Source organism: Eumetopias jubatus, unplaced genomic scaffold, assembly GCF_037043125.1.
Source record: "Eumetopias jubatus isolate StellerSeaLion01/CBP00866 unplaced genomic scaffold, mEumJub1_p1.0 scaffold_16, whole genome shotgun sequence".
In the NCBI taxonomy this organism is placed as follows: Eukaryota; Metazoa; Chordata; class Mammalia; order Carnivora; family Otariidae; genus Eumetopias; species Eumetopias jubatus.
In genome coordinates this window covers 53,235,522-53,259,325 of record NW_028274822.1, presented here as the reverse complement: position 1 = coordinate 53,259,325, position 23,804 = coordinate 53,235,522, and the positions used below count along the sequence as shown (strand labels likewise).

General features: G+C 36.2%; 1 protein-coding gene across 1 annotated transcript in view; it reads left to right on the top strand.

Annotated features, from left to right (window-relative positions):
* MYOM1 (myomesin 1) overlaps positions 1 to 23,804 on the top strand; it is a 149,231-nt gene that overhangs the window by 75,437 nt on the left and 49,990 nt on the right. Inside the window, exons 14-20 of the mRNA XM_028092355.2 lie at positions 4,075 to 4,199; positions 8,467 to 8,650; positions 9,108 to 9,282; positions 11,412 to 11,533; positions 12,716 to 13,003; positions 15,122 to 15,318; positions 23,049 to 23,175. Of these exons, the coding sequence (XP_027948156.1) occupies positions 4,075 to 4,199; positions 8,467 to 8,650; positions 9,108 to 9,282; positions 11,412 to 11,533; positions 12,716 to 13,003; positions 15,122 to 15,318; positions 23,049 to 23,175 (1,218 nt within the window). The remainder of the gene's footprint in view (positions 1 to 4,074; positions 4,200 to 8,466; positions 8,651 to 9,107; positions 9,283 to 11,411; positions 11,534 to 12,715; positions 13,004 to 15,121; positions 15,319 to 23,048; positions 23,176 to 23,804) is intronic.

Below are 23,804 nucleotides of genomic sequence, written 5' to 3'. Positions count from 1 at the left end.
CTTTTTATGTGTATATTGTCATTTTTGCCTCAAATTTGAATCTTTGCCAAATCAAGTTTACTTAGATATTTTTCCTGTTTTTTTCCTAGAAATGTTATAGCATTAGCGCTTAGATTTCAATCTATATGCTCCATTTCAAATTAATTTTTTTCTATATTGTGTGAAGTAAGCGTCTAAATTTTATTGTCATCATGATCATTTTGCATATGGCTATCCAATTATTTCAGCAGTCTGTTCAAAAGTTATCCTTTTTCCGTTGAATTGCCTTGGCACCATTGCCAAAATCAATTGGTTGCATATTTGTGGATCTATTTCTGGAATCTCTATTGGTCAATTTTATTTTCTCTATACCAACAACACTCTCTTGATTACTGTAGCTTTAGGTTATTGTTGTTGTTGTTTTAAAGCTTCAGAGTCTAAAATAAATAAATAAATAGATAGATAAATAAATAAATAAAATTTTTAAAAAGCTTCATAATTTTGAAATTAGGTAGTATTAGTCCTCTATTTCTCCCCCAGTCATTTTGGCTATTCTGCCTTTGCATTTCCACATAAATTATAAAATTAGCTTATTAATTTCTATAAAAACCCTACTGGGACTTCAACTGAGTGTTTTATATCCTATCTTCTTGTTCTATCAATTGATAGAGTAGTGTTGAAATCTCTGACCAAATTTTTTCTTCTTGTAGTTCTACCATGTTTTGCTTCATATTGTTTGAGGCTTCGTTATTACATGCATAAACATTTTAATTGTTATATCTTCTTATGAACTGACCACTTTGTTATTATAAAGCAACACTCTTTATCCATGGTAATGTTTTTTGCTCAGAAATCTACTTTGTCTGATACTAATATAATCATTCCAGGTTTTTTTTTAATTAGTGTTAGCATGTCATTTGCTTTCCATCCTTTTACTTGTGACCTACATGTGTCTTTATATTTAAATTGTATTTCTTGTAGGCAGCATATAGTTAGGTCTTGATTTTTCATACAGTTGGGTAATCTTTGCCTTTTTATTGGAGTGTTTGACCAATTTACGTTTTGTGTGATTATTGATATGGTTGGATTTAAATCTACCATCTTGCTATTTGTTTTCTACCAATCTACCTGTTTGTTTCCCTTCTCCTTTTTTTCTACTTTCTTTTGGATTGAGTATTTTTTTTATTATTCCATTTTAGCTATGTTATCTTATCAGCTATAATTCTTTGTTTTGCATTATAGTAGTTTAGAATTTTAATATACATCTTCTCACAACCTCCTTCAAGTAAGATTATACTACTTCACGTATAATATAATAAGAAAACAGTGTTATTCCATTTCCCCTTTCAAGCCTTAGTGCTGTTATTTCATGGATTTTATTTGTGTATATATTACAAATTGCACAATACAATGTTATTATTTTAGTTCCAATAGTCACTTATCTTTCAAAGAAATTTAAAAGGAAGAAAAAACTTTTCAATATTCACTCTCATTTTTATCACTTCTGTTGTTCTTCATTTCTTTGTGTAGATCTGGATTTCCATCTGATATCATTTTCTTAGTACCTGAAGCATTTCCTTTAATGTTTCTTGCAGTGCAGTCCTGCTGATTATGAATTATTTTATTTTTTGTATGTCTAAGACAGTCTGTATTTCATCTTCATTTTTGAAATAGATGTTCACCGGTTATAGAATTCCGGATTGACAGTTTTTCTTTCAGTACTTTAGAAAGGATGATCTGTTGTAGCGCATATCTGCACTATAAGAATGACTATTGTTATTCTTATTTTTGTCCCTCAGTATGTATCTTTTTCTCTCTGCCTGCTTTTAACAGGTTCTTTTTATCACTGGATTGAGAAATTTGTGATATGCATTTGTGTTGTTTCCTTCATGTGTCTTGAGCTTGGGGTGTACAAGTTCCTTGGATCTATGAGTTTACAATTTTCATCAGCTTTGGAAAATTCTTCACCATTTTTTTTTAAACATTTTTTTTCTGTATCCCCTTCTCTCTGCTGTACTTCAGGAACTCCAATTACATGCCACTTGAAACCACAGATCACTGATGCTGTGTTCATTTTCCCTTTCAGTCTTTTTGCTTTCTGTGTTTCATTTCGGATACTTTCTGCCACTGTGTCATAATTTTACTATCCTTGTCTTCTTCAGTGTCTAACTTGCTGTGAATTCCAGTCAGTGTGTGGGTTTTGTTTTGTTTTGTTTTCATTTCAGACTTTGTAATTTCCATCTGTAGAAGTCGAGAACAATTCGTATTATTTTTATATTTTCCATGTCTTTATTTAACATGTTTAATCTTTACCTTCTTGAACATACGGAATATTTTTACTATAACTGTTTTTATATCCTTGTTGGCTAATTCTATAATCTGTGACATTTTTGGTTTTGTTTTCATTGATTGATTTTTCTCCTCAGAAAGGACTGTATTTTCTTGCTTCTTTGCATACTTAATAACCTTTCATGAAATGCCAGACATTTTGAATTTACATTGTTTGGTGCTAGATATTTTTGTATTTTTATAAATGCTCTTGAGCTTTGTTCTGGGGAAATGATTTGATCTTTCAAGGCTTGCTTTTGTTAAGTGAAATCGGAACAGACTTTAGTCTAGGGATAATTTGGCCATGCTACAGAGGAAATAGCCTTCTGAGTAGTACTCTACCAGATGCCTGTGAATTAGGAGATTTCCGCTTTGACTAGTGGGAATATGCACTCTCCCAGGCCCTATGAGGGTTTGAGGATTGTTCTCTCCAATTCTCTTGTGTGGGTTTTCTCCCTGCCTCAGGTGGTTTCCTCACATTGATGTGCTGATCAATATTCAGGTGAGCACTCTGGAGGGACCCTCTGAAAATCTCTGAAGCCTCCCTCTCCATGCAGCCCTTTCCTCCAGTATTCATCCTTGTGACTCTATCTGTAGATACCTTGCCCTTCCTGGAATTCCAGCTTCTTCTCCTCCACCTAGGGAGACTGCCAGGCTTTACCTGGGTTTTTCTTCCTGAGCTGCTGTCTTGAAATTCTCTCCAGACAATAAGCCAGGACAATGGTAGAGCTCACCTAATTTGTTTCTCTTCTATCAGTAATCAGTGTCCTAAGCCAGCTAATATCCAATGTCTGTAAACAGTTGTTTCATGTATTTTGCTTGGTATTTTAGTTATTTGATGTGGAAGGGTCAGGCTGATGTCAGGAACTGTGGGGATCTGAAATTTTACCCTACTTACAAGCTAATACGTTTCATACCACAGTTTCATAGATGCTCACAAAAGATGAGAGATTCCTGGGTGCCTGGGTGGCTCAGATGGTTAAGCGTCTGCCTTCGGCTCAGGTCATGATTCCGGAGTCCTGGGATCGAGTCCTGCATCGGGCTCCCTGCTCCTTGGGAGCCTGCTTCTCCCTCTGCCTCTCTCTCTCTCCCTCCCTCTCTCTGTCTCTCATGAATAAATAAATAAAAAAATCTTAAAAAAAAAAAAGATAAGAGATTCCTAGGGGGAGACAAAGGACTCTATTACCCACAGCACAATTAGACAGCATGAACTTCATGTTCTCATTACTTTCCTTTGCATTGTCCCCCTGCCAAGTTCCACAGCATGGTAGGGAGCAGCACAGATGGATGCTGTACACACAGTAGATATGTGTTACATCTGACTTGTACTTATAAAGGGGGCTGCTAACAAATCTACCCAAGCTTTCTCTGAAGAAGGACATTATCTTTACTATCCTGGTGAGAAACAAGTCAACTTTCTGCCCTAGAGAATATACTATCTTTATATTCCAAGTTTGTTTGCTATCCAAACATCCTTGAAAAGAAATTCTAAAAAAAGCTGATATAGGATGTACAGAAAGTATAACTTACGTCATTACTGTTTTTTGGGACCAGTAAGAAAATCAAAATTGCCAAGCAAAGAAAGTAAAATTGTGGCTTTGAATGAATGAATGAATGTTTTAGGAAGAATTTCAGAGATGAGGTACTTCTTTATACTGTGGAGCAGTAATTAACTCTTGCTCCAGTGGGAGAGAAACATCTATGACTCTTGGCATACGCTGGACTTCTCAGAGTGTGTGCTTTTCACTTTTCCTTGTTGTTTTTCAGAGGGTATTGTTCCCGGGCCCCCCACAGACCTCTCAGTCACAGAGGCTACCCGGAGCTATGTGGTGCTAAGTTGGAAACCTCCTGGCCAGCGTGGCCATGAGGGCATTCTGTACTTTGTGGAAAAGGTAAGACTCTGGGATCGACATTATTACCTCAGGTCTCTTCCTAAAGATTTCTTTAAAGAAATAGAGATTAAATTTCCATTGTGTCCTGACCTCTTTAAACCCTTATAAACTATAAACAGTCCTCACCAAAATATGTATATCACACAGAACTTTGCCTGAAAGTTCAGGGGGTTTATGGATCCCTGGAGCTCACCCATAGACTTCTAAGAGGTCCACAGACCCCAAATTAAAACGCTTTTAAGCAGAGAAATGTTCCTGAAACTAGATTGTTCATATGGCACTGTTTTCTAGACACTTTCTCTGTTTTCCTTGCTCTACTAATGGCTTTTCGTCTCTCTACAACTTGTCTTCTGCAGTCAGAAATGAACATTGATGAGGGTAGATGAGCTAGAGGAATAAAAGTTACAGTACTTTCAGAATCCTGTCAAATAGTCGGAGAGTTAAAGAGAGAAAGTCCTTACATGCTGCCACACACTTGGCTAGTACTACTCAAGTGTAGATAGTAGGGTAGGGTCAGGAATTACAAACAGCATGAGATACCAACTAGTTCTTGCCCTCAAATATCTTACAGTTTTATTGTAATTATGTTAGAGAGGGCAGCATATAATGAAGGCTTAAATGGGTGCGATGATGAGAATTATGTGTGACTCCATCACATGCCTATATTTGAGGGTGGTTGTAGTAAGTATTTCTACCCAGAAAATGGAGAGGAGCCAAGACCTGGAAAGGATGTTATTTGGGGGAAGTGCCCAGTTGCAAGTGCAGACATATAGGAGGAACACCTGCTAGGTAAGGCATAATTGCTACAGGAAAAGGGCATTTCAAGAGAATTTGCTTAAAATGAGGTTCAAAATCCATTTGTTAAAGTTTTGATTAAGATGTAATTGAAAAAAATGAAACAAAAGTAAGTTTATTTTATGTTATCTGTAAGAATGTTTACATTTCTATTGGCAGCCATGCACCATTTTATTTATTTATTTATTTTTAATGCACCATTTTTTTTTAAGAACAGTGAATGAAACAGTTGGCTGTACTCTTTTGTGTATTTTGTTTTTATAAAATTTTGTGATAACATGATAATTTATCATTTACATTTTACTTTCATAGCAAAATTATAGAAAAGGTCTTTATTTGGCAAAAATATTATGTAGCTTGGTTAGTTTTCCTGAGAGCTTTTCTCTTTCATCCTTAATGCTATTCTGATCATTCAATTTCAGAACACCTATTAGGTCACCTTCCCTGACAATTATTACAAGAGAATAGATATCATAGATTTATAGGTGTGTACAAAGATGCAAACATCTGCAAATTAGGTGACAACATAAAACCAAAGGCAACTATCTTTATGGCCTTTTAGTTATTTCAGATCATCAGAGAAAATTATACTAGCACTAAAACTGCTAGGATCTGTGGTTTTCCTATCTTAATTAATAAATTTATTAATTTATTTCCTTGATAAAGACATTTAGCTCCTGTCTTTGAGGAGCATGCCTCACTTCTCCTTATCCCTAGCAAGTTGGTAACAATAAATGGATTATCTCTTTAACATGCAATATGGGCATCTTTCAAAAGAGTCTGATTTTACCAAAATAATATTACAAGTTTTTATTGGTATTAATTTGTGTATTTTCTAGATGTTAGCCTCAAATTAAATATAACTTGAGTAGCATTTCTGATTTAAAATTTTTTTAATTTTTTTTTTAATAGGGGGCAAGACTAGAATGGAAAATGTTTATTTCCTGGTGTGCTTAATTCATACCCTTCACTAAATCTTTTTGAAATGCTCCACAGGAAAAGAGTTCTGAATAAGCTCTGTGACAATAATTACCATCTTTCCTACAGTAGTGACATAGTAACAACCTACCACTGAGGCATTTTCTTCAGATGAGTCAACTCTGGCTTCTGTTGAACATTTCCTCTGGTCACATAAACTCTAATTTCTCCGGGAAAATCTATCACTTCCCTAGACCTAAATGCATATGAGTCTGTGATTAAAAATTTAAGTGTTCTTCCACCAGCGAACCTATTAGTATGGAACAGAGGGAACATGTATGAGTGTACTCTGAGTAGAGAGGCCTCTACAGGCTCCGCTGACATATACAAAAGGTCCAGGATGTTGACATACTGGGGGAGGAGAACATGCCCAGAGACTAGGGCACATTTACAGAAGAACTCTCCAGACGTCAAACCATTCTACTCAGCTGAATCTCAGGTTATTTCTGATGAGCCTCTTCTAACATGTTGACCTTTCTAAAGGGCAGTGTTTCACATGCTTTTGTCCTGCAGCACGTTTTCATCCCCAGAATGATCATGCCTGTACGAATGCTGCTTCTTCAGTAACCCTAGAGCTTGCACTTCTTTACAGAACTTGTTCCCAGAAATTGCACACACATAAAGCACAAACTTGCCTGTCATGGCTACTGCGTACTCCCGGTTACGCCGTGTCTGTGAGCCCTGAAATGGCTGACATTTAATAGAGGGCATCATTGGGGCATAGAATTTGCACACAGTAAGAGACAGAGCTAGGATTTGAACCTGGGCAGTCTGGCTCAGTTTTCATATACTGTATCTAACTAGTATACATCATTGCATTTCAACCTTCCCAAGCCTGCCTTCTCTGGAAAACTTGGATAATCACACAGTGCTACCCCCACAATACTTACAGTTCAGAGCATAGTTGAGAGGATTAAAGAGTTACAATGGCATAAAGCTCTTAGCATAGTGAAAGGCAGCTATTATTTTTATTATGAAAGAACAAATGGTAATTGTTATATGTTCCCCGGTAGAGAATATGTCAAAATGAATCAAAGCCATAAACTAAAGGATTAAAGATCTGGGAGAATTTTATCCCTCAGTTAGCAGCAGATTGACTGTTTAGGGGGAATTTATCCTCTCTACCCTCCCACACACAATGACACAATCATGAAAGATTCTACAAAGAACTTTAGAGGTTATCTTGTCACATTTGCTTTTTTTTTTACAAATGATGAAACTGAGACCAAAGAATACTCACATGACTTTCCCAAGGTCACATATCTTGTTATTAACAAAGCTAGGACCGCAATGAATGCCTCTGGGTCCTTTGCACCATACCACATTGCCTTCCATTTCAAGTCAATGAAGATTATGCCAAGCGATATATCAGTATTCTTATAGTCCCAACAGCGTATCATCCTTGACAGCTGGTCACTGTATCACAAGGTTTGGATTTCTAGAAAAGTCTCTTGAAAATGTTCAGAAGTTCTGAAGCAAAATCACTTCTACTGACCTTGGGGCAGAATTGAGAGTTCAAATAGGCAGGATAAAGGATTACTGAAGACTAATCATAGTTTTCTCACTATATTCTCTCTACAAAGTGCAAATCGACACCACATCCTTTCAAGGATATCAGAGTCACTCTAGATCATTTTAGTTCTAAGAACAGGATTGCTTTAAATTTAGTTTTTCCCATCATTTATTCTAAAATATGGGGAAGAAAAAAAGAACCTCTTTAACTTTCATTAACTTCCTTCCTTCATTAATTCAGAATTCAAAAACCATTCATTCATTCAGAAAAAAAACAATTGTTGATTATCTACTCTGTGCCAGATACAGTTCTAGGCTCTGGGGTATAGCAGTGAACAAGACAACTCCCTGAACTCATTTCATTGAAATTTACTTTCCAATGGAGGAGATGACAAATAAATAACTTAATTTCAAATACAGTTAAGTGTTTTGAAAAAAATAAAGCAGGGTAAGGGATAGAAAGTAATGAGAAAGGAGCAAAGAACTCTTTTAGATTCTTTGATAGAATAGGGAGGGGGTGATCAAGAAGGCCTTTTTGAGGAAATGGTGTTTGAGTACAGACCTGAATGAGATTATGAGTCATTAAATAACACTCAATTAAAATAACAGTTTATAACAATGAAAATTTAAGTATTTTATATAGCATAGTAAATCTACTTACCTACCCTAAGAATTAGAAAAGTATCTGACCCCAAACTGTCTTCAAAATAAAGTCTTTTATAAGTAGATCGATGATCTTTAGTTAATAAGTTAGTGAAGTATTAAAGTAGCATATTTGTCAAACAATCCGAAGCCATATTTGATTTTGATAATCCTCTGGACTATAGATGCTTCATCCCCAATTTCCTCCAAATCTCTTCTCCAGTTCAACTCAAAACAGGTAAGTAGTTGCTGACTGATAAATAAGACTGCTAGTTGCCTGGCTCAGAGTCCCCATCTATTCTTGCCCTCCTGTGAATGGGTCTCTCTGTTTGGGCTGCAGTGTGATGCAGGAACAGAAAACTGGCAGCGGGTGAACACAGAGCTCCCCGTGAAGTCTCCCCGCTTTGCTCTGTTCGACCTGGCTGAAGGGAAATCCTACCGTTTCCGCGTCCGCTGTTCTAACTCAGCAGGAATTGGTGAGCCCTCAGAGGCAACGGAAGTGACCGTGGTAGGGGACAAACTTGGTGAGTAAGGAGTTTGGTTGAACAACTGTAAACTGATTTTACAATTTTTTTCAAGAAAAAATTCTAAAGCAAGAATCTCATTAGAATATATCTATCCAGAAGTAAAAGTGGTGGCATCCTTCTTTCACATTATAAATGTAATTGACACCTATACCTGACTGATACGTTTTAAAAATTCATTATTATGAGTTATGAAGTTATGAAGAGTAAACTTCTCCAGGAGTTTCAACAGTATTGCTAATGTATTTTTTTTTCTGGAGTATTTAGTATATCATTATGCCCCCAAACTAACATATGTATTTTTTAATTTTCCACTTTAACAAATTTAAATAATTGACTGTATGTTTGACATGATTACCTATATAAAATTTATATATGTGTGTGTTTGTTCATATGTGATAAGAATGCATTTTTTAAAACCATGCTGAGTTTGATCATCATTTTCCTCCTTTGTCAGATATCCCCAAGCCCCCAGGCAAAATCATCCCAAGCAGAAATACAGACACATCAGTGATAGTTTCGTGGGAGGAATCCAAAGATGCTAAAGAGCTGGTCGGGTACTACATAGAGTCCAGTGTTGTTGGCTCTGGCAAGTGGGAGCCCTGCAACAACAACCCTGTGAAGGGTCCACGGTAACCACAATGTTGGGGCGGGGGATGCTATGGGGAGCCTTCTGACTCTAGAGCATGGAGGCTATGAAGAGGAAATGCACAGCAAATGAATCGTTGAGCACTACATCAAAAACTAATGATGTACTGTATGTTGGCTAACTGAACATAATAAAAAAATTAAAAATTTAAAAATTACTTTTTAATTTATAATAAAATTATGATCGTCCTCCCCCCAGCCACACAAAAAGAAAATGCAGCCATGGACCCATACAGCAGCACAAACATCCAATGGAGGGAGTTTGTTTGTTTTTTTAAAAACATTATACTTTAAATATCCAAATGAACTTAAAATTGAACATAATCTACTGCCATATATTTGGAAAAAAAGGTTTACTGGTGATCTTAAACACTTAGAAACACATTAATGCCAGCTCTGATGAATTCATTTTATAGTATTTTCTGATTCTTTTCCCTCATGCTGTTTGTCCTTTTTACCCCTCTGTTCTGGTCTTTAATATTCAGTGTGATACCAGATTTCAAGATCCAATAGATTCTAGCTAACATAAAGGACCCAGGCATTTTATTTATTTAATTAATTTTTTTAGAGAGGGGTGTGGTGGAAGGGCAGGGGGAGAGGGAGAGAGAGAATCTTCAGCAGGCTCAATCTCACAAAGATCATGACCTGAGCTGAAATCAAGAGTTGGACGCTTAACTGATTGAGCCACCTAGGCTCCCCTAGGCCTTTTAAGCAAATAGGAAAAAAGCATCAACATTTTACAAATTCTGAACATGGTTAAAATCAGTGCTAAGGAGACATAAATAACACCAACAAAGGGATGTTCAGAATACTTTGCCACTTCTTTATATCTGTTTTTAATATGGAAAGGGTTATTTTTTTCTTGCTTTCAAATATTTTATCAACCAACTTTGCAGGTTGGTGTTGAATTCTGACCTGCAACCAAACTCTGAGCCTCCTTTGATTTATGACCAATCTGGAGAATTCCACCCCTCCCCCCCAAAATTGTCAAACAGGCTTGTTAGACAGGTTCTGGCATGGCCCCGTCAAAGTCCAAAGACCCCCATAGGATGAATTGTTTCTTTTGCAGAACAGGAGAGATTAGAGGCACATCAATGAATGGGAGAAAGCAAGAGATTCATTTAGCCCATTTGTTCATTTCACTTTTATTGTTAAGTCCCCAGCCTTTTCCTGGGACTATTTAGAAATATTTATAGAGGATTAGGCCGGGTCTGCCTTTCCATAAACAGATAAGAGCTGCTCAAGGACAGGCACCATTTTTTTTATTTGTCTTTGTGTCCACAATACCTAGCTCAGTGTCTGGAACACTGAAGTGCTCAATAAATATTTGCCAAACTGAGCTGATCTGAAGGATTGGCCTAATTTATGACTGCCGTCATTAAATATTCCAACATTACTAATGGTAATAGAGTCATTAGCAGACCTGTTATTTCCTCTGGTTATAGTCTTCAGGATGGATTAAAATGTTACAGTGATTCATGAAACAGCTATTTATAGCCATAATAGCTATTAAGGAGTGAGGTTGTTTTATGTGTGAAACTGCCCATGGATTCACACCTCATTACTGGATCCTTACATCTAAATGGTAATCCATATTTCATCCTATTTTCAGATTCTAGTGTAATTTCTCAAGTAATTATACCTTCCCCGGCATGCAGGGAAGCAGTAACTAGACCTCTTTATAGAGGGGCAGCCAGTGCCTTACAGCCATAAGTATATACCTGAAATAGCCATTAACAGTGTTAATACCACCTATTATTTATTAAGTGCCTCTTATATGCCAGGCCCTGAAATAGGTACTTTAAATACTTTATGGCAAATCTTTACACAAAAATTATTATGGAGGCATTATTGTCCCCATTTTACTGATGCGCACACCGGAGGCTCGGAATAGTTAAGGTACTTATTCAGGGGAAAGCCAGGACTCCGCATTGTTTCATGGAGTGAGTTTAGAAAATTGCCTTAATTAGCTGCCTTCTTGTCTAAAGCACATTAATTGCCTGATCTCTGTACAGCAAATTGTTTTTATAAAGCCAGATCAGTCAGTTAGGCTAAAACCATCTTGTCTAATTTTCCCCCTAGGAAAAACTTTTAAAACATCCTTTCATTTTAGATTTACTTGCCATGGATTGGCAACTGGTCAGAGTTATATCTTCCGGGTCAGAGCAGTGAATGCAGCTGGACTTAGTGAATATTCCCAGGATTCAGAAGTGATTGAAGTAAAAGCTGCTATTGGTAAGTTCCTTATGCATAACTTGGTAGTTAAAAATGGATTTTTGTAAGTTACAAAGGAAGATACCATCCTCTCCAGAAATTGCCTAAAGCTTCTAGTATTGCTTGATGATTCCATCCTCAGATGATCATTTTCTCTGACTCCAGGTGACAGCTAACCTTCCATAGCCATCATTTTACAGATCTTCATCATTCATCAGATTCTGTGCATCCATAGCCTTGTCATCTTCACGAGTCTGAGTTTCCTCAGATATTTCCCACTGTGTGAAACTCCATTCTAACTTCGTGCTCGTCCTGGGAATGTGGAGGGCCATCCAGTTCCTTGAAGTGGTATATCACCCATAACAGATATTTTGTACCTAAAAGCCATTTCACCTGTGACAAAGCCTGGCTTATTTTCACTAACAAAACATTAACATGCTTTTTATAAACTCTAAATTTTGTGCGAGACACATGTGGTTGCTTAATCATATGCTACATCTCTGCTCTCAAAGTAACCAACAGAATAAAACTGGTAACAAAGTAATTGTGTGTATGTATATGATGTGCCTCCCAATCTCAGATAAAGTAGGGAAGGGACCCAGGTAGTTCAGAGCACCAAAAATGAAGTCTGTGACAGAGTAACCCATATTTGAAGGGAAAGATTATTTCATACCAGTTATCTTCGGTTATCATGCCGTATTATTTTTTAATATTCCTTATAATATGGACAATAGTGACCATGTTTTTTTGAGGTTGGGAGGTACAGGCCATTAATAGTTCAGTAATGTATGTAATTCTGTTATAAAACCAGGATCTTTAAATGTATGCCTTGTGTACTTTATGATCTTTTCCTCCCCTCATTCTTTTGAATAATAGAACTTATATCTTTCAAAAAATGTCGGAGATTTGCTTTTTTCTTATATATACTTGGGTTCTGCAAATCAAAACAGTTCCTGTTCTGTCTGTGGTTTTCTGTTCTCATTTCTTCTTTTCCCAGAATTTGGAGAAGTTGAACTGTTTCCTAGGTGTAAATTATGTGAAACGTATGCTTTCCATATTTCTTGCTAATCTGAGTGGTTTCCGTTAAACTAAGATTACTTTTGTTCTGCTTGTGGTCCTGTTTTTCCCTTTGTTCTATTGAGTAAGAGTAGTTTATGCTGTGTCTGGGCTTAAAGTGTTTCTGTTGTTATCTGGTGATTATAGGGGGAGGAGTGTCTTCAGATGTGTGGCCTGAAATGAATGATACACCTGGTGGACTAACAGACTCCAGGGGAGGCATGCATGAAGCCTCCCAGCCAACCTTAAAGAAAGATGCTTTGCTTGGTAGCAAACTTAACAAACCTTCACTACCCAGTAGCGCTCACAACCTGGGCCAAACAGAAGTGAGTAAAGTAAGTGAAACAGTTCAGGAAGAGCTTACCCCATCACCACGGAAGGCAGATGTTAAGGGGAAAAGTAAGTCTGACCCTCTGAAAAAGAAGAAGGACATAGGTGAGCGTCGAAAGAGTACAACTGTTCCATCTGTCTCCATCAGTGTCCTCACCTCATTGTCCAGGTCACATTCTTCCATCTGTGTTCACTTTCATCTATGTTTATTCTTCATTTGACATGTTTTCAGCTATCCATTTGCAATACTTTTGTCTAATGAGTTGTAAAAGTAATTTTATATGAGTTTGGCTTTTATATATACTTCACTGTGCTTGATGACAATAGAATGTTTTTTTTTTTATAATAGAATACTTAAAGTAATTTGGTTATAGAGTCCTTTTTGGTTTCTCAGGCAGACTTACCTTTGGCCTCATTTCACTAAGAAAATTAGAGCTGAGAGCAGGAAGAATTTGATAATCACAGCCTGTGTGGGGTCCTTTGAAATATTCATGTTCAATACATGTATAGGAAAAATATTTTACAAAGAAGTCACATTTTATCAGCATCATAGTTATTAACTTCTATTGTTCATCTTCAGGTTTTCAAGTTATCTTTATATGTAACTCAAATAAATATAAGTAACATTATCTCTTTGAGGTGCCATGAAAAGTTTAACAGGGTATCATAATCACATAAAGCTAAATTCTGTGCTATATGAATCACATTCCCAGAACTGATTTATTTAAGACTATTTATCAGTAAGCTCAGAATTTTCTTATTAGGATATTTGGTACTTGTGGCTTATGTATTCTAGGTGACAGTGTTTTCTTAGCAAATAAAAATGAAATGATAAACATATACTGATACTCCACCCCCGACTTCTGTCACTTCCTTTTTTTTTTTTTTGAACTTTATTGTCCCCTCAACTCAAGATGGGATATTCATTTGAGAATTCACATTCAGTATTGCTCTGTAATAGGAAGAGTAAGAGGGGGAAAGTTTTGTGTTTTGTTTTTTTTTAAGAATGAAGGAGGTTGGTGAGGGGGAGAGAGAAACAAATGTATTTTATTTTTAAAAACTTTATTGTCCTAAGACTTGAATAAGAATAAATGGTTCTTTTTTTCTGTAATCCAAATAAATATTCAGAAAACTCTTTGATGTTATTGCACATCTAGATGGATTTCTTTTCACCATCTGACCCTCTCTCTCTTTATTTTTTTAAGATTTTATTTATTTATTTGATGGAGAGAAACACAGTGAGAGAGGGAACACAAGCAGGGGGAGTGGAAGAGGAAGAAGCAGGCTTCCCACTGAGTAGGATCGATGCGGGACTCGATCCCAGGACCCTGGGATCATGACCTGAGCTGAAGGCAGACGCCTAACGACTGAGCCACCCAGGCACCCCAAGACCCTCTCTTTCTTTATCAAAAACCATAATATAGTAGTTGGATTAAAAGTTGATCAGAAGCCACATGAATGAAGGAAGACTTTTAAAATATCCTCCAGATATTTTTCTGGCTAGGAACTAATAAACACAGTGACAGCTATGTAGTATTTTGTACTACGTGAATAATAGTCCAATATCAGGTTAAAAATAATGCAGCAAAAGGTATTATATACTAAGAGAAAAAATCACATGGCAGATTGTGCCTGTTGTTTTTTTTTTTTAATTTTTTTTAAGGTGGCATTTAGTTGAGCTCCAAATAAGATTTTTTTCTGTATGTAGACGGAACTTGTTTAGTTGTAAGGTCTCACAAGAGTATGTATGCCTGAATGGTGAAATGCTAACCATTTGGAAATAACATGGAAATTCTCCATGAGCACCTTGAGGCAGAAATTGATATACATTACTTCATTTTCCTCAAGGAGCAAATAAGAACAAAACCACATAAAGAAACAAAAATATATATCTTGGGGAAAATATTTCTTCTTATGGGGAACAGAATCATTTTTCAGAATATTGCACCATTTTGCTTCTGGTATTTCAAAAATTGTTCTTCCGTGGAAGTGGGGGGGCAGATTCTTTTTATCTTTGGAATAATAATTGCAGTACGCTTTTCACTGTGTGTTGGTTTTTTTCTCATACACCAAACTGGGTGCCAAGTTACAGATCAGTCTCACATTTTAGTTTTATACTGCAAGACCCTAGTGCCCTCCCACATGGCACGAATGAAACAAGCTTAATGTACATAAAATCATAAATGCATTTCTGTCTACTCACTTGCTATTCAATTGCAACAGCGGCACCATCTCCTCCCTGTGATATCACTTGTCTTGAAAGTTTTCGTGACTCGATGGTTCTTGGATGGAAGCAACCAGATAAGACTGGAGGGGCTGAAATTACTGGCTATTATGTGAATTATCGTGAGGTAATTGATGGAGTACCAGGAAGATGGAGAGAAGCCAACATCAAAGCTGTCAGTGACGAGGCATATAAGGTAAATGACCTTCTGTATTGTGGAGTCATATATATGATGACATGCTCCCTTGCACTCACATGCACATCCACACCCATACTCAGCGCCTTGTAAATGATTCATGTCATTTCTCCTGTGTTCATTGTCTACAATGACATGACTTTTGTCAAAAATATACCAAGGTAAATAGAAGTAATCTGACTGAGCAGGAAGGATTTGTATTTTCTGATTCATACACATAAACATAATAACTTCCTAGAATATTCACTATAAAATGTTTACTTATGGTAAAAATTAATGGTTATTTCAAAACTTACAAAATATCTGTAACCAGTGTGCTGCTAGCTTCAAGGGTCTCAGAATCCAAATGACTGCATTTTTAATTTTCAGCATTCAAATCACAAAGGATAATGGGACATGGGCCTGATGCCCAGCCTCAGCTCACCACCTGTGAAGGTTCCCCCACCACAGTGGCTCTGATAGCCACGAAGGGATGGTCCACATGTGTCTAATCACAAATTTCTTTTCTTCACTGCTTTGCCCATCTCAGAGTACTTGAAGGGTCTCACTGTTGCCATAGCTACGGCTCCCCTCTTTGGAGTATTGTCAGCTAGAGGAAAGTCACCCTCCAACACTCCCAGAACCCCAGGCTGTGAGGGCAAGAGCAGGGTGAGGCCAGGGGAATGATGCTTTCCCAAACTCAATGCCACAGTTTTTAAATCTAACATTTAAAACTTAAGAAATATCACACACATTCTGAACACATAAAGAATAAAACAAGAATATATAAAATAAAATTGTATTTTTAAGGTTCTTCCATGTTGGTGTGTAGCTATGACTTCATTACTGTATAGTATTCTATTATATGAGTGTCTCACAATATACTTTTCCATTCAGGTATTGATTGATATTTGGGCATTTTCACATTTATAGCTATATCAAACAGTGTAGCTATGAACATTTTTGTGTATGTCTGCTGGCACATACAGGCACTAGTTTCTCTAGGTTATTACCGAGAAGTAGAATTGCTGGGCCAGAGATTCTGTTTATCTTCAATTTTAGTAGATAAGTCTATACTATTTTTCTGAAGAGTATGAGAATTCCCATTGTTGCGCATCCCTCTAACACTTGGTGTCACACATTTTCAGTTTTGACAATCTGGGTGTCAAATGAGTTTGAGTATCGTTTGCTATATATATACATACTCCATTTTGAAATCTCCATTTATAACATGCCTGTACCGAGTCTTTGCCCATTTTTCTAATAGATTTTCTTACTGACTTGTGAAGTTCTTTATATATTCTGAGCTCAAAATCCTTGGTAGCTGCGGAAGCTGCATCTATCTTTCCTGCTCATTGGCTAGTATTTTCTTCTCCTTATGGTAACAACACTGTAATTCATGATAGCCAGACTTAACAACATTTTCTGTGTCATTAGTGATTGCTCTGCCTTTTTTTTTTATTATGTTATGTTAATCACCATACATTACATCATTAGTTTCTGATGTAGTGTTCCATGATTCATTGTTTGCAGATAACACCCAGTGCTCCATTCAGTACATGCCCTCTTTAATACCCATCACCAGACTAACCCATCCCCCCACCCCCCTCCCTTCTAGAACCCTGAGTTTGTTTCTCAGAGTCCATAGTCTCTCATGGTTCGTCTCCCCCTCTGTCTTCCCCCACTTCATTGCTCTGCCTTTTTAATTTTTTTTAAATGGTTTTCTGGGTTTTTTTTAAGATTTTATGTTTTTGAGAGAGAGAGAATCAGAGACAGAGAGCACGAGAGGGAAGAGGGTCAGAGGGAGAAGCAGACTCCCTGCTGAGCAGGGAGCCCAATGTGGGACTCGATCCCGGGACTCCAGGATCATGACCTGAGCCGAAGGCTGTCGCTTAACCAACTGAGCCACCCAGGCACCCCCTTTTTAATTTTTTTTAAGAGATGCCTTTGCCTTCCAAGGTCATGGGGTTATTGTACTGGATTATCTTCTAAAAGCTCTCTGGTTTGCCACTTACATTAAAGTCATTACTTCACCTATACATTTTGTGTGTGATGTAAAGGAAAGGTCAACATTTGTTTTTGCCCTGCAGGGACACCCAGTTGTCTCATCTATTGAAAAGTTTGTCCTTTTTCTACTATTCTGCTAGACTATCTGTAGCATATATCATGTTTCTTTGATGCACGTGTCTGCTTCTGTGTTTTGTATTTTGTTCCACTGCTGTTTGTCTACCACTGGACCAGTACCACATTAATTTAATCATTACCACTCATAGCAAATTTGATAACTGGTAGATCAAGTTATCTCAGTTTATTTTTTAATTCCAAGGCTATTTTTAGCCCCTTTGCACTTTGATATAAATTGTAACATTAGGTTACCACGTTCCACCAAAGAAGGACAAGCAAAAGCAAACACAATAAACAGAATTAAACTAAACTAAAACATTTTAGAATTCTGATTGGGATTGCATTGAATCCATAAATAAATTGAGGAATAATTGACAGCTTTAAAATATTAAGTCTTCTAATACATAAACATGATATTTTTCTCCATTTATTTTGGTCTTTAAAGTTTCTCAATGTTTTATAATTCTCTATAGAAGTTTTGCACATTTGTTATTTATTTATAGGTATTACATATTTTCAGTGTTTAAATGGTATGTTTTTATATCATTTTGTTATTGCTGGAATAGAGAAATATACATCATTTTTATGTATTGATTTTACATATCATTGTATGTATAGGTCTTTCCTAAATTTTCTTATTATTTCTTTAAGTTACCTAGGAGCTCTTTTTGATTCTCTATAAATCATCATATCATCTATAAATGAGAGTTTACTTCTTCATTTCCAAATTTTATATTTTTTGCTTCATTTTCTTAACTTTCTGCTTAAAATCTTTAACAAAATATTGATAGAAGTGGTGATCTTGGTCATTCTAGATTTGATCTTTATCTTAAAGGAAAACATTTCACCATTGAGTATTATATTTACTATCAGTGTTTGATAGACATTTGTTATCGGCTAAAGGAAGTTTTCTTCTGTTCCTAGTTAAGAATTAATTAAAATTATGAAATTTTTTTTTCTGAATCTATTGAGATGGTTATATGATTTTTCCCTTTAGTTTTGATGTGGTATATTCTAGTAATTAATGTTAAAATAATCTTGCATTCCTGGCATAAATCTAAGCTGGACATTATGTATACTCTGCCTATATATTACTGGATTTTTTTTTTTTTTGCTTATCGTTGTTTAGGATTTTTGCTTCTATGTTTATGAGTGAAATTACCCTGAGACTAGAGTTAATTTGATACAAATACCTGACAAGGATAGTACTGAAAGGGGAAATCGCAGGTTAATCTTACTTTATTGAGATACAATTCACATATCATAAAATTAACCCAATTAAAGTGTTGCTTTATATATTTTGAAGGGATGTTATTAGATGTATACAAGTGATTTTCTGTATCACTAACAATATATTTTGCCTTCAAGTCTATATTATGTTATGAATATAAATTTATCAATTTTCTTTTTGTTGGTGTTTGCATGGTATATAATTTTTCATCCTTTGACTTTCTATTTTTAATTTTGTGCTTTATATGTGTCTCTTAAAAATAGTGTAGAGTTGGATATTTTTCCTACCTGAGAGTCTTTGTCATTTAACTAGAGTATTTAATATTACTACTACTTTTTAAAAAACGAATCATCTTTATTTTGTGCTTTCTATTTGTCCTGCCTGTTCTGTTTCATTTTCTGTCCTTCCTTGACTACTTTTGAATAGTTACATTTTTTCCTTCAGCTATCCCCTTTTCTCCCTCTACACTACTTTGAAAGCTATAGATTCTGGGTTTCTGTGTTTGTTTTTGGTGGTTACTCTAGAAATTACAGTGAGCAAATTAACAGTCTAAATTTATTCTATCGCTTTACCCTTGTCTGAGAAGAATAGGGCCTCAGAATACCTAAGCCATTTTATTCTATTCCCAACTTGTATGCTATTGTATATGTGCTTTTAACTCATTTTTTAATCCAAAACTATTGTTATTATTGTTTTATAGTCAATAATTATTTAAGTTTATCTAAATTATTTTAGTTAAGATTTTATTTGCTTTTAATTTCACATCTTTCACTTTCCATTTGAAATTACTTTCATCTAAATTAAATAGTTTAGACTATTCTTTAGTTAGGGTATTCGGAAGGTACATACTCTTCATTTTTGTCTGAAAATAACTTTTTTCTTCATTCTCCAAAAAATTTTTTCTAGACAAAACATTATATAATGGTAGTTATTTTCTTTCATATTTCGAAGGTATATTCCACTGTCTTTTGGCTCGTTGTTGCCAGTGACATGTCAGCTTTTAGTCTGTTTGCTCATTTGAGGGTTGTCTTTTCTCTTAGACAGCTTTTAATATTTTCACTATCTGGTGTGCTACAGTTAAAATATTATGTGTCTAGGTATAGGTTTTAAAAAATGCCTTTGCCTAGGATTTTGGCATGAGGAGGATTTTCAATCTGTGGGTTGGATTTTTCAGGAAGATCTTTCTGGAAAATTTTAAGCCATTTATCACCTAAAATATTGTTGCTGCCCCATTCTCTCCCTTCTTCTCTTGAAACTCTAGTTAACATGTATTTAACATTCTCATTCTATCTTCCATGTCTATTAATCACTCTTCTCTCTTTCCTATCTTTGTGTCTTTCTGCACTGTGGTCTGTGTAATTTCTTATAACTTTCCATTAGTTTACAAATTTGCTCTTCTTTTGCATCTGATTTCCTGTTAAACACATCCATTATTTTTCTCTTATTGTATTTTTTCCCTTTTTTAGGTCACATTTTACAAAATATTTTATAGTTTGCTGTCTCCTGCAGATATTTTATTTTATTTTTTTTAATGTTTCAAGTTTTTATTTAAATTCTACTCAGTTAACATATAATGTAATATTAGTTTCAGGATTAGTCCTGCAGATATTTTAAGTTTATATTTTATGTTTAAAACATAGTAAGCACAGCTGTTTTTCTAATCTATGTCTGATGATTCTACCATCTAATATCTTTGCAGGTCTGCATCTGTTATCATTGGTTTTGTAGTCTGGCTCATGGTATCTTGTTTACTATGCTTGGTTATTCTTTATTATGTGCTGCTCATTGTCATTAAAATATTATTTGCATGAATAATTTGAGCTTTAGGATGAAGGCATCTTTCTCTGTAGAGGATTTGTTTTTGCTTCTGCAAGGTGCCTGGGGATACCACCTGTTAAGTTTTTTCTTAAATCAAATACAAGACTTTATTTTTTTGGACAATCAAGCAATGTGAATTTGCACTGTATAAAGGCAGGTTTATTTCTAATTCAACTTTACTCCCAAAGAGTAAAGCCCCTAATTGTAGAGAGTTCCCTTTTATTATCCCCTTTTTAGGTTGGGTCTAGGCTTTGATTTCTGAGTTCCTCTGCTTTTGAGATAATCAAAACCAAAGGTCAAATTTTTCTTTATTGGCAACTATCCCCAAGGTAAAAGCTACTTCTATGTTCCACTTATCTTTTTTTGTTGTTGTTGTTTCCTATTTCCCTTTATTCTGTCCTGATAATTCTGTAACATCTTTTTTTAAAATGTTTTATTTATTTATTCAAGAGAGAGAGGAAGTGAGAGAGGGCATAAGCAGGGTGAAGGGCAGAGGGAGAAGCAGAGTCCCTGCTAAGTGGGGAGCCCAATGTGGGACTTGATCCTGGGACACCGGGAACATGACCTGAGCCGAAGACAGACACTTAACCAACTGAGCCACCCAGGCACCCAATTCTGTAACATCTTAACACTAATCTGATGCTTTTGAAAAGATTTTTTAAAGATATTTTTATCTAGTATTTTGAATTTTTTAGCAAGACAATCTCTATAGCCTAGTTCACCATTGCCAGAAAAAGAAGTCCCATGCCACAATATTTTACCTAAGCCTAGAATGACCAACTTTTCCCGTTTGCCTAGGACTCTCCTAATTTCAACACTATACTGCCTACATCCTTAGAAACCCCATAGTTCCAGGAAAACTGGAATGGTTGGTCATACTAATGGAGCCCCAAAACAGCCCTGTACCTGAATAAAGTACTTTTAGATCCAAGTTATCTACATGATGGTTTCCTCTTAATTAAAAAGATCTTCCCTTCTTAAAGGGAATGTGTGTGCATGTGTGTGTGAATCAAAAAGGGAGCTTGTATTATTCTGTTACCATAACATATAGCCATTATATTCACCTTATACCTTAAGTAACTGGCAAGACAAGCCTTCTTGCAGATGAACTTATGACTTCATGATCAAATCAGGTGTAGACTGGATCATAGATATATACTTGTTTTGCCTTGTCTTAAGTCATACAATAGGTAAGCTTTGTTAATTCAGCTGGTTCCATCAATACCTCCATTATTAAGCATTTTTTTATTTTTTTATTTTTTTAAAGATTTTATTTATTTATTTGACAGAGAGAGACACAGTGAGAGAGGGAATACAAGCAGGGGGAGTGGGAGAGGGAGAAGCAGACTTCCCGCAGAGCAGGGAGCCCAATGTGGGCCTCGATCCCAGGACCCTGGGATCATGACCTGAGCCGAAGGCAGACAGACGCTTAATGACTGAGCCACCCAGGTGCCCCATTATTAAGCATTTTTTAAAGATTTTATTTACTTATTTGAGAGAGAGTGAGAGCATAAGCAGGGGGTGGGGGGCAGAGGGAGAGGGACAAGCAGACTCCCCTGAGCACAGATCCCAACTCGGGCCTCAATCCCAGGACACTAAGATCATGACCTGAGCCGAAATCAACAGTTAGACACTTAACTGACTGAGCCACCTAGGCGCCCCCATTTATTAAGCATTTTTAATGCTCAAAGGATTGTGTATAGTCCATGGATTTTTTTCACACTAATATATCCCATCATTTCTATTTTGCAAATGTTTCACATTCATTACTTTATCACGTATATTTACCACAACCCAATTTCTTCTGAGGGATATAGAAAACATTAGGTCACTCAATAAGGAACAGAAAAATGACAGAATTTTGAATATTTTGATTCCTAGCTTAGAATTCTTTTAATTTTCATCTGTACAAGCATCAATTTTCTATTAATTTGTTATAACACTGTGTCCATGAGTCAGGAGCCTAGGCAAGGCTTAGATGGGTCTTCTGCTTGGGGTCTAACAAAGATGTCACCTGGGCTCATTCTTCTCTGGAGCTGAGTTCCTCTTCCAAGCTGATTCAGTTACTGGCAGAATTTAGTTCTTTCAGCTGTAAGTCTGGGGCCCTCTGCTTCTAGAGGCTGCCCTTCTCCAAATTTGAGTGGCTAGGTAGTTCACAATCTGGCATTTGCTTCTTCAAGGCCATCAGGACAGTGTTCTCATCATGAAAGTCCCAAACCCCATTTTGACAGTTTTCATCTGATTAAATCAGGCCTACCCAAGATAATCTCCCTTTTGATGAACTCAAAAATCTACTAATTAGGGACTTTAATTCCATCTATAATATCCTCTCTCCTTTTCCATATGATGGAACAATAATCACAGGACTGATATTCCAGTACCTCTGCCATATTCTCTTGGTTGGAAGCAGGTCATAGGCTTCACCCACACTCAAGGGGAGTAGATACAAAAGGGTATAACTCACTGGAGGTCACTTCAGGGTGTGTGCAACACAGGAAGTAAGTAAACAAAATATTGAACAACTTAAAAAAAAATACCTGAATCAACATCCATTCTCTGTGATATTGTCATGTTGCAGATTAGCAACTTGAAGGAAAACATGGTGTATCAGTTCCAAGTGGCAGCCATGAACATCGCTGGGTTGGGAGAGCCCTCAGCAGTAAGCGAATGCTTCAAATGTGAAGAGTGGACCATTGCTGTTCCAGGTAAATCATGAAAAACATTTCTCAGCACTGAGGCTTGGGGTTTCTTTCAAAAGAACCTACAACTTGGAAGTAAATTTAAGTGCCATATAGACAGCTTCTAAGGGAAAGGAATTCTCTTTTGTTTACCTGAGATATTTTTATAATCCTATTAAATAATAGGTGCCAATATAAAACTGACTATAATTTCTTGTGCTTGTATTCCAAATAAATCCTAGAGCCCTCAGAGTTATAACTCTGCTTGGAATAAGATTAACAGAAGCACAAATCTGAGTTCCACGTGATCATTGAAAAGGAATTCTCATTTTTGTTTGTGCTTCTTAAAGACCGTTGAAGAGCATCCAGTTCATATCCCACAACAAAAGGTCTCAAAAACTTCCTCCTGTACTCCCTAATTCCCATGCATTCTCCCACTGTGCTGGAACCTTTCATTTATCAACCTCCCCCAAATCTCTCTCTCCAAGCTCAGCCAATGTGTCTCCTCTTCCTTGTTGTCTCTCTCCTCCCTTGCTGCTAGCTCTTTATTATATTATGTAGGCCGACTTAACATGCCTGCCTAGGACTTAAGTTCTGGACTTTCTCCATTTCTCCAGTCCTTTCGATCTCTCTACATTTTTGTCTCAACTCTGCAT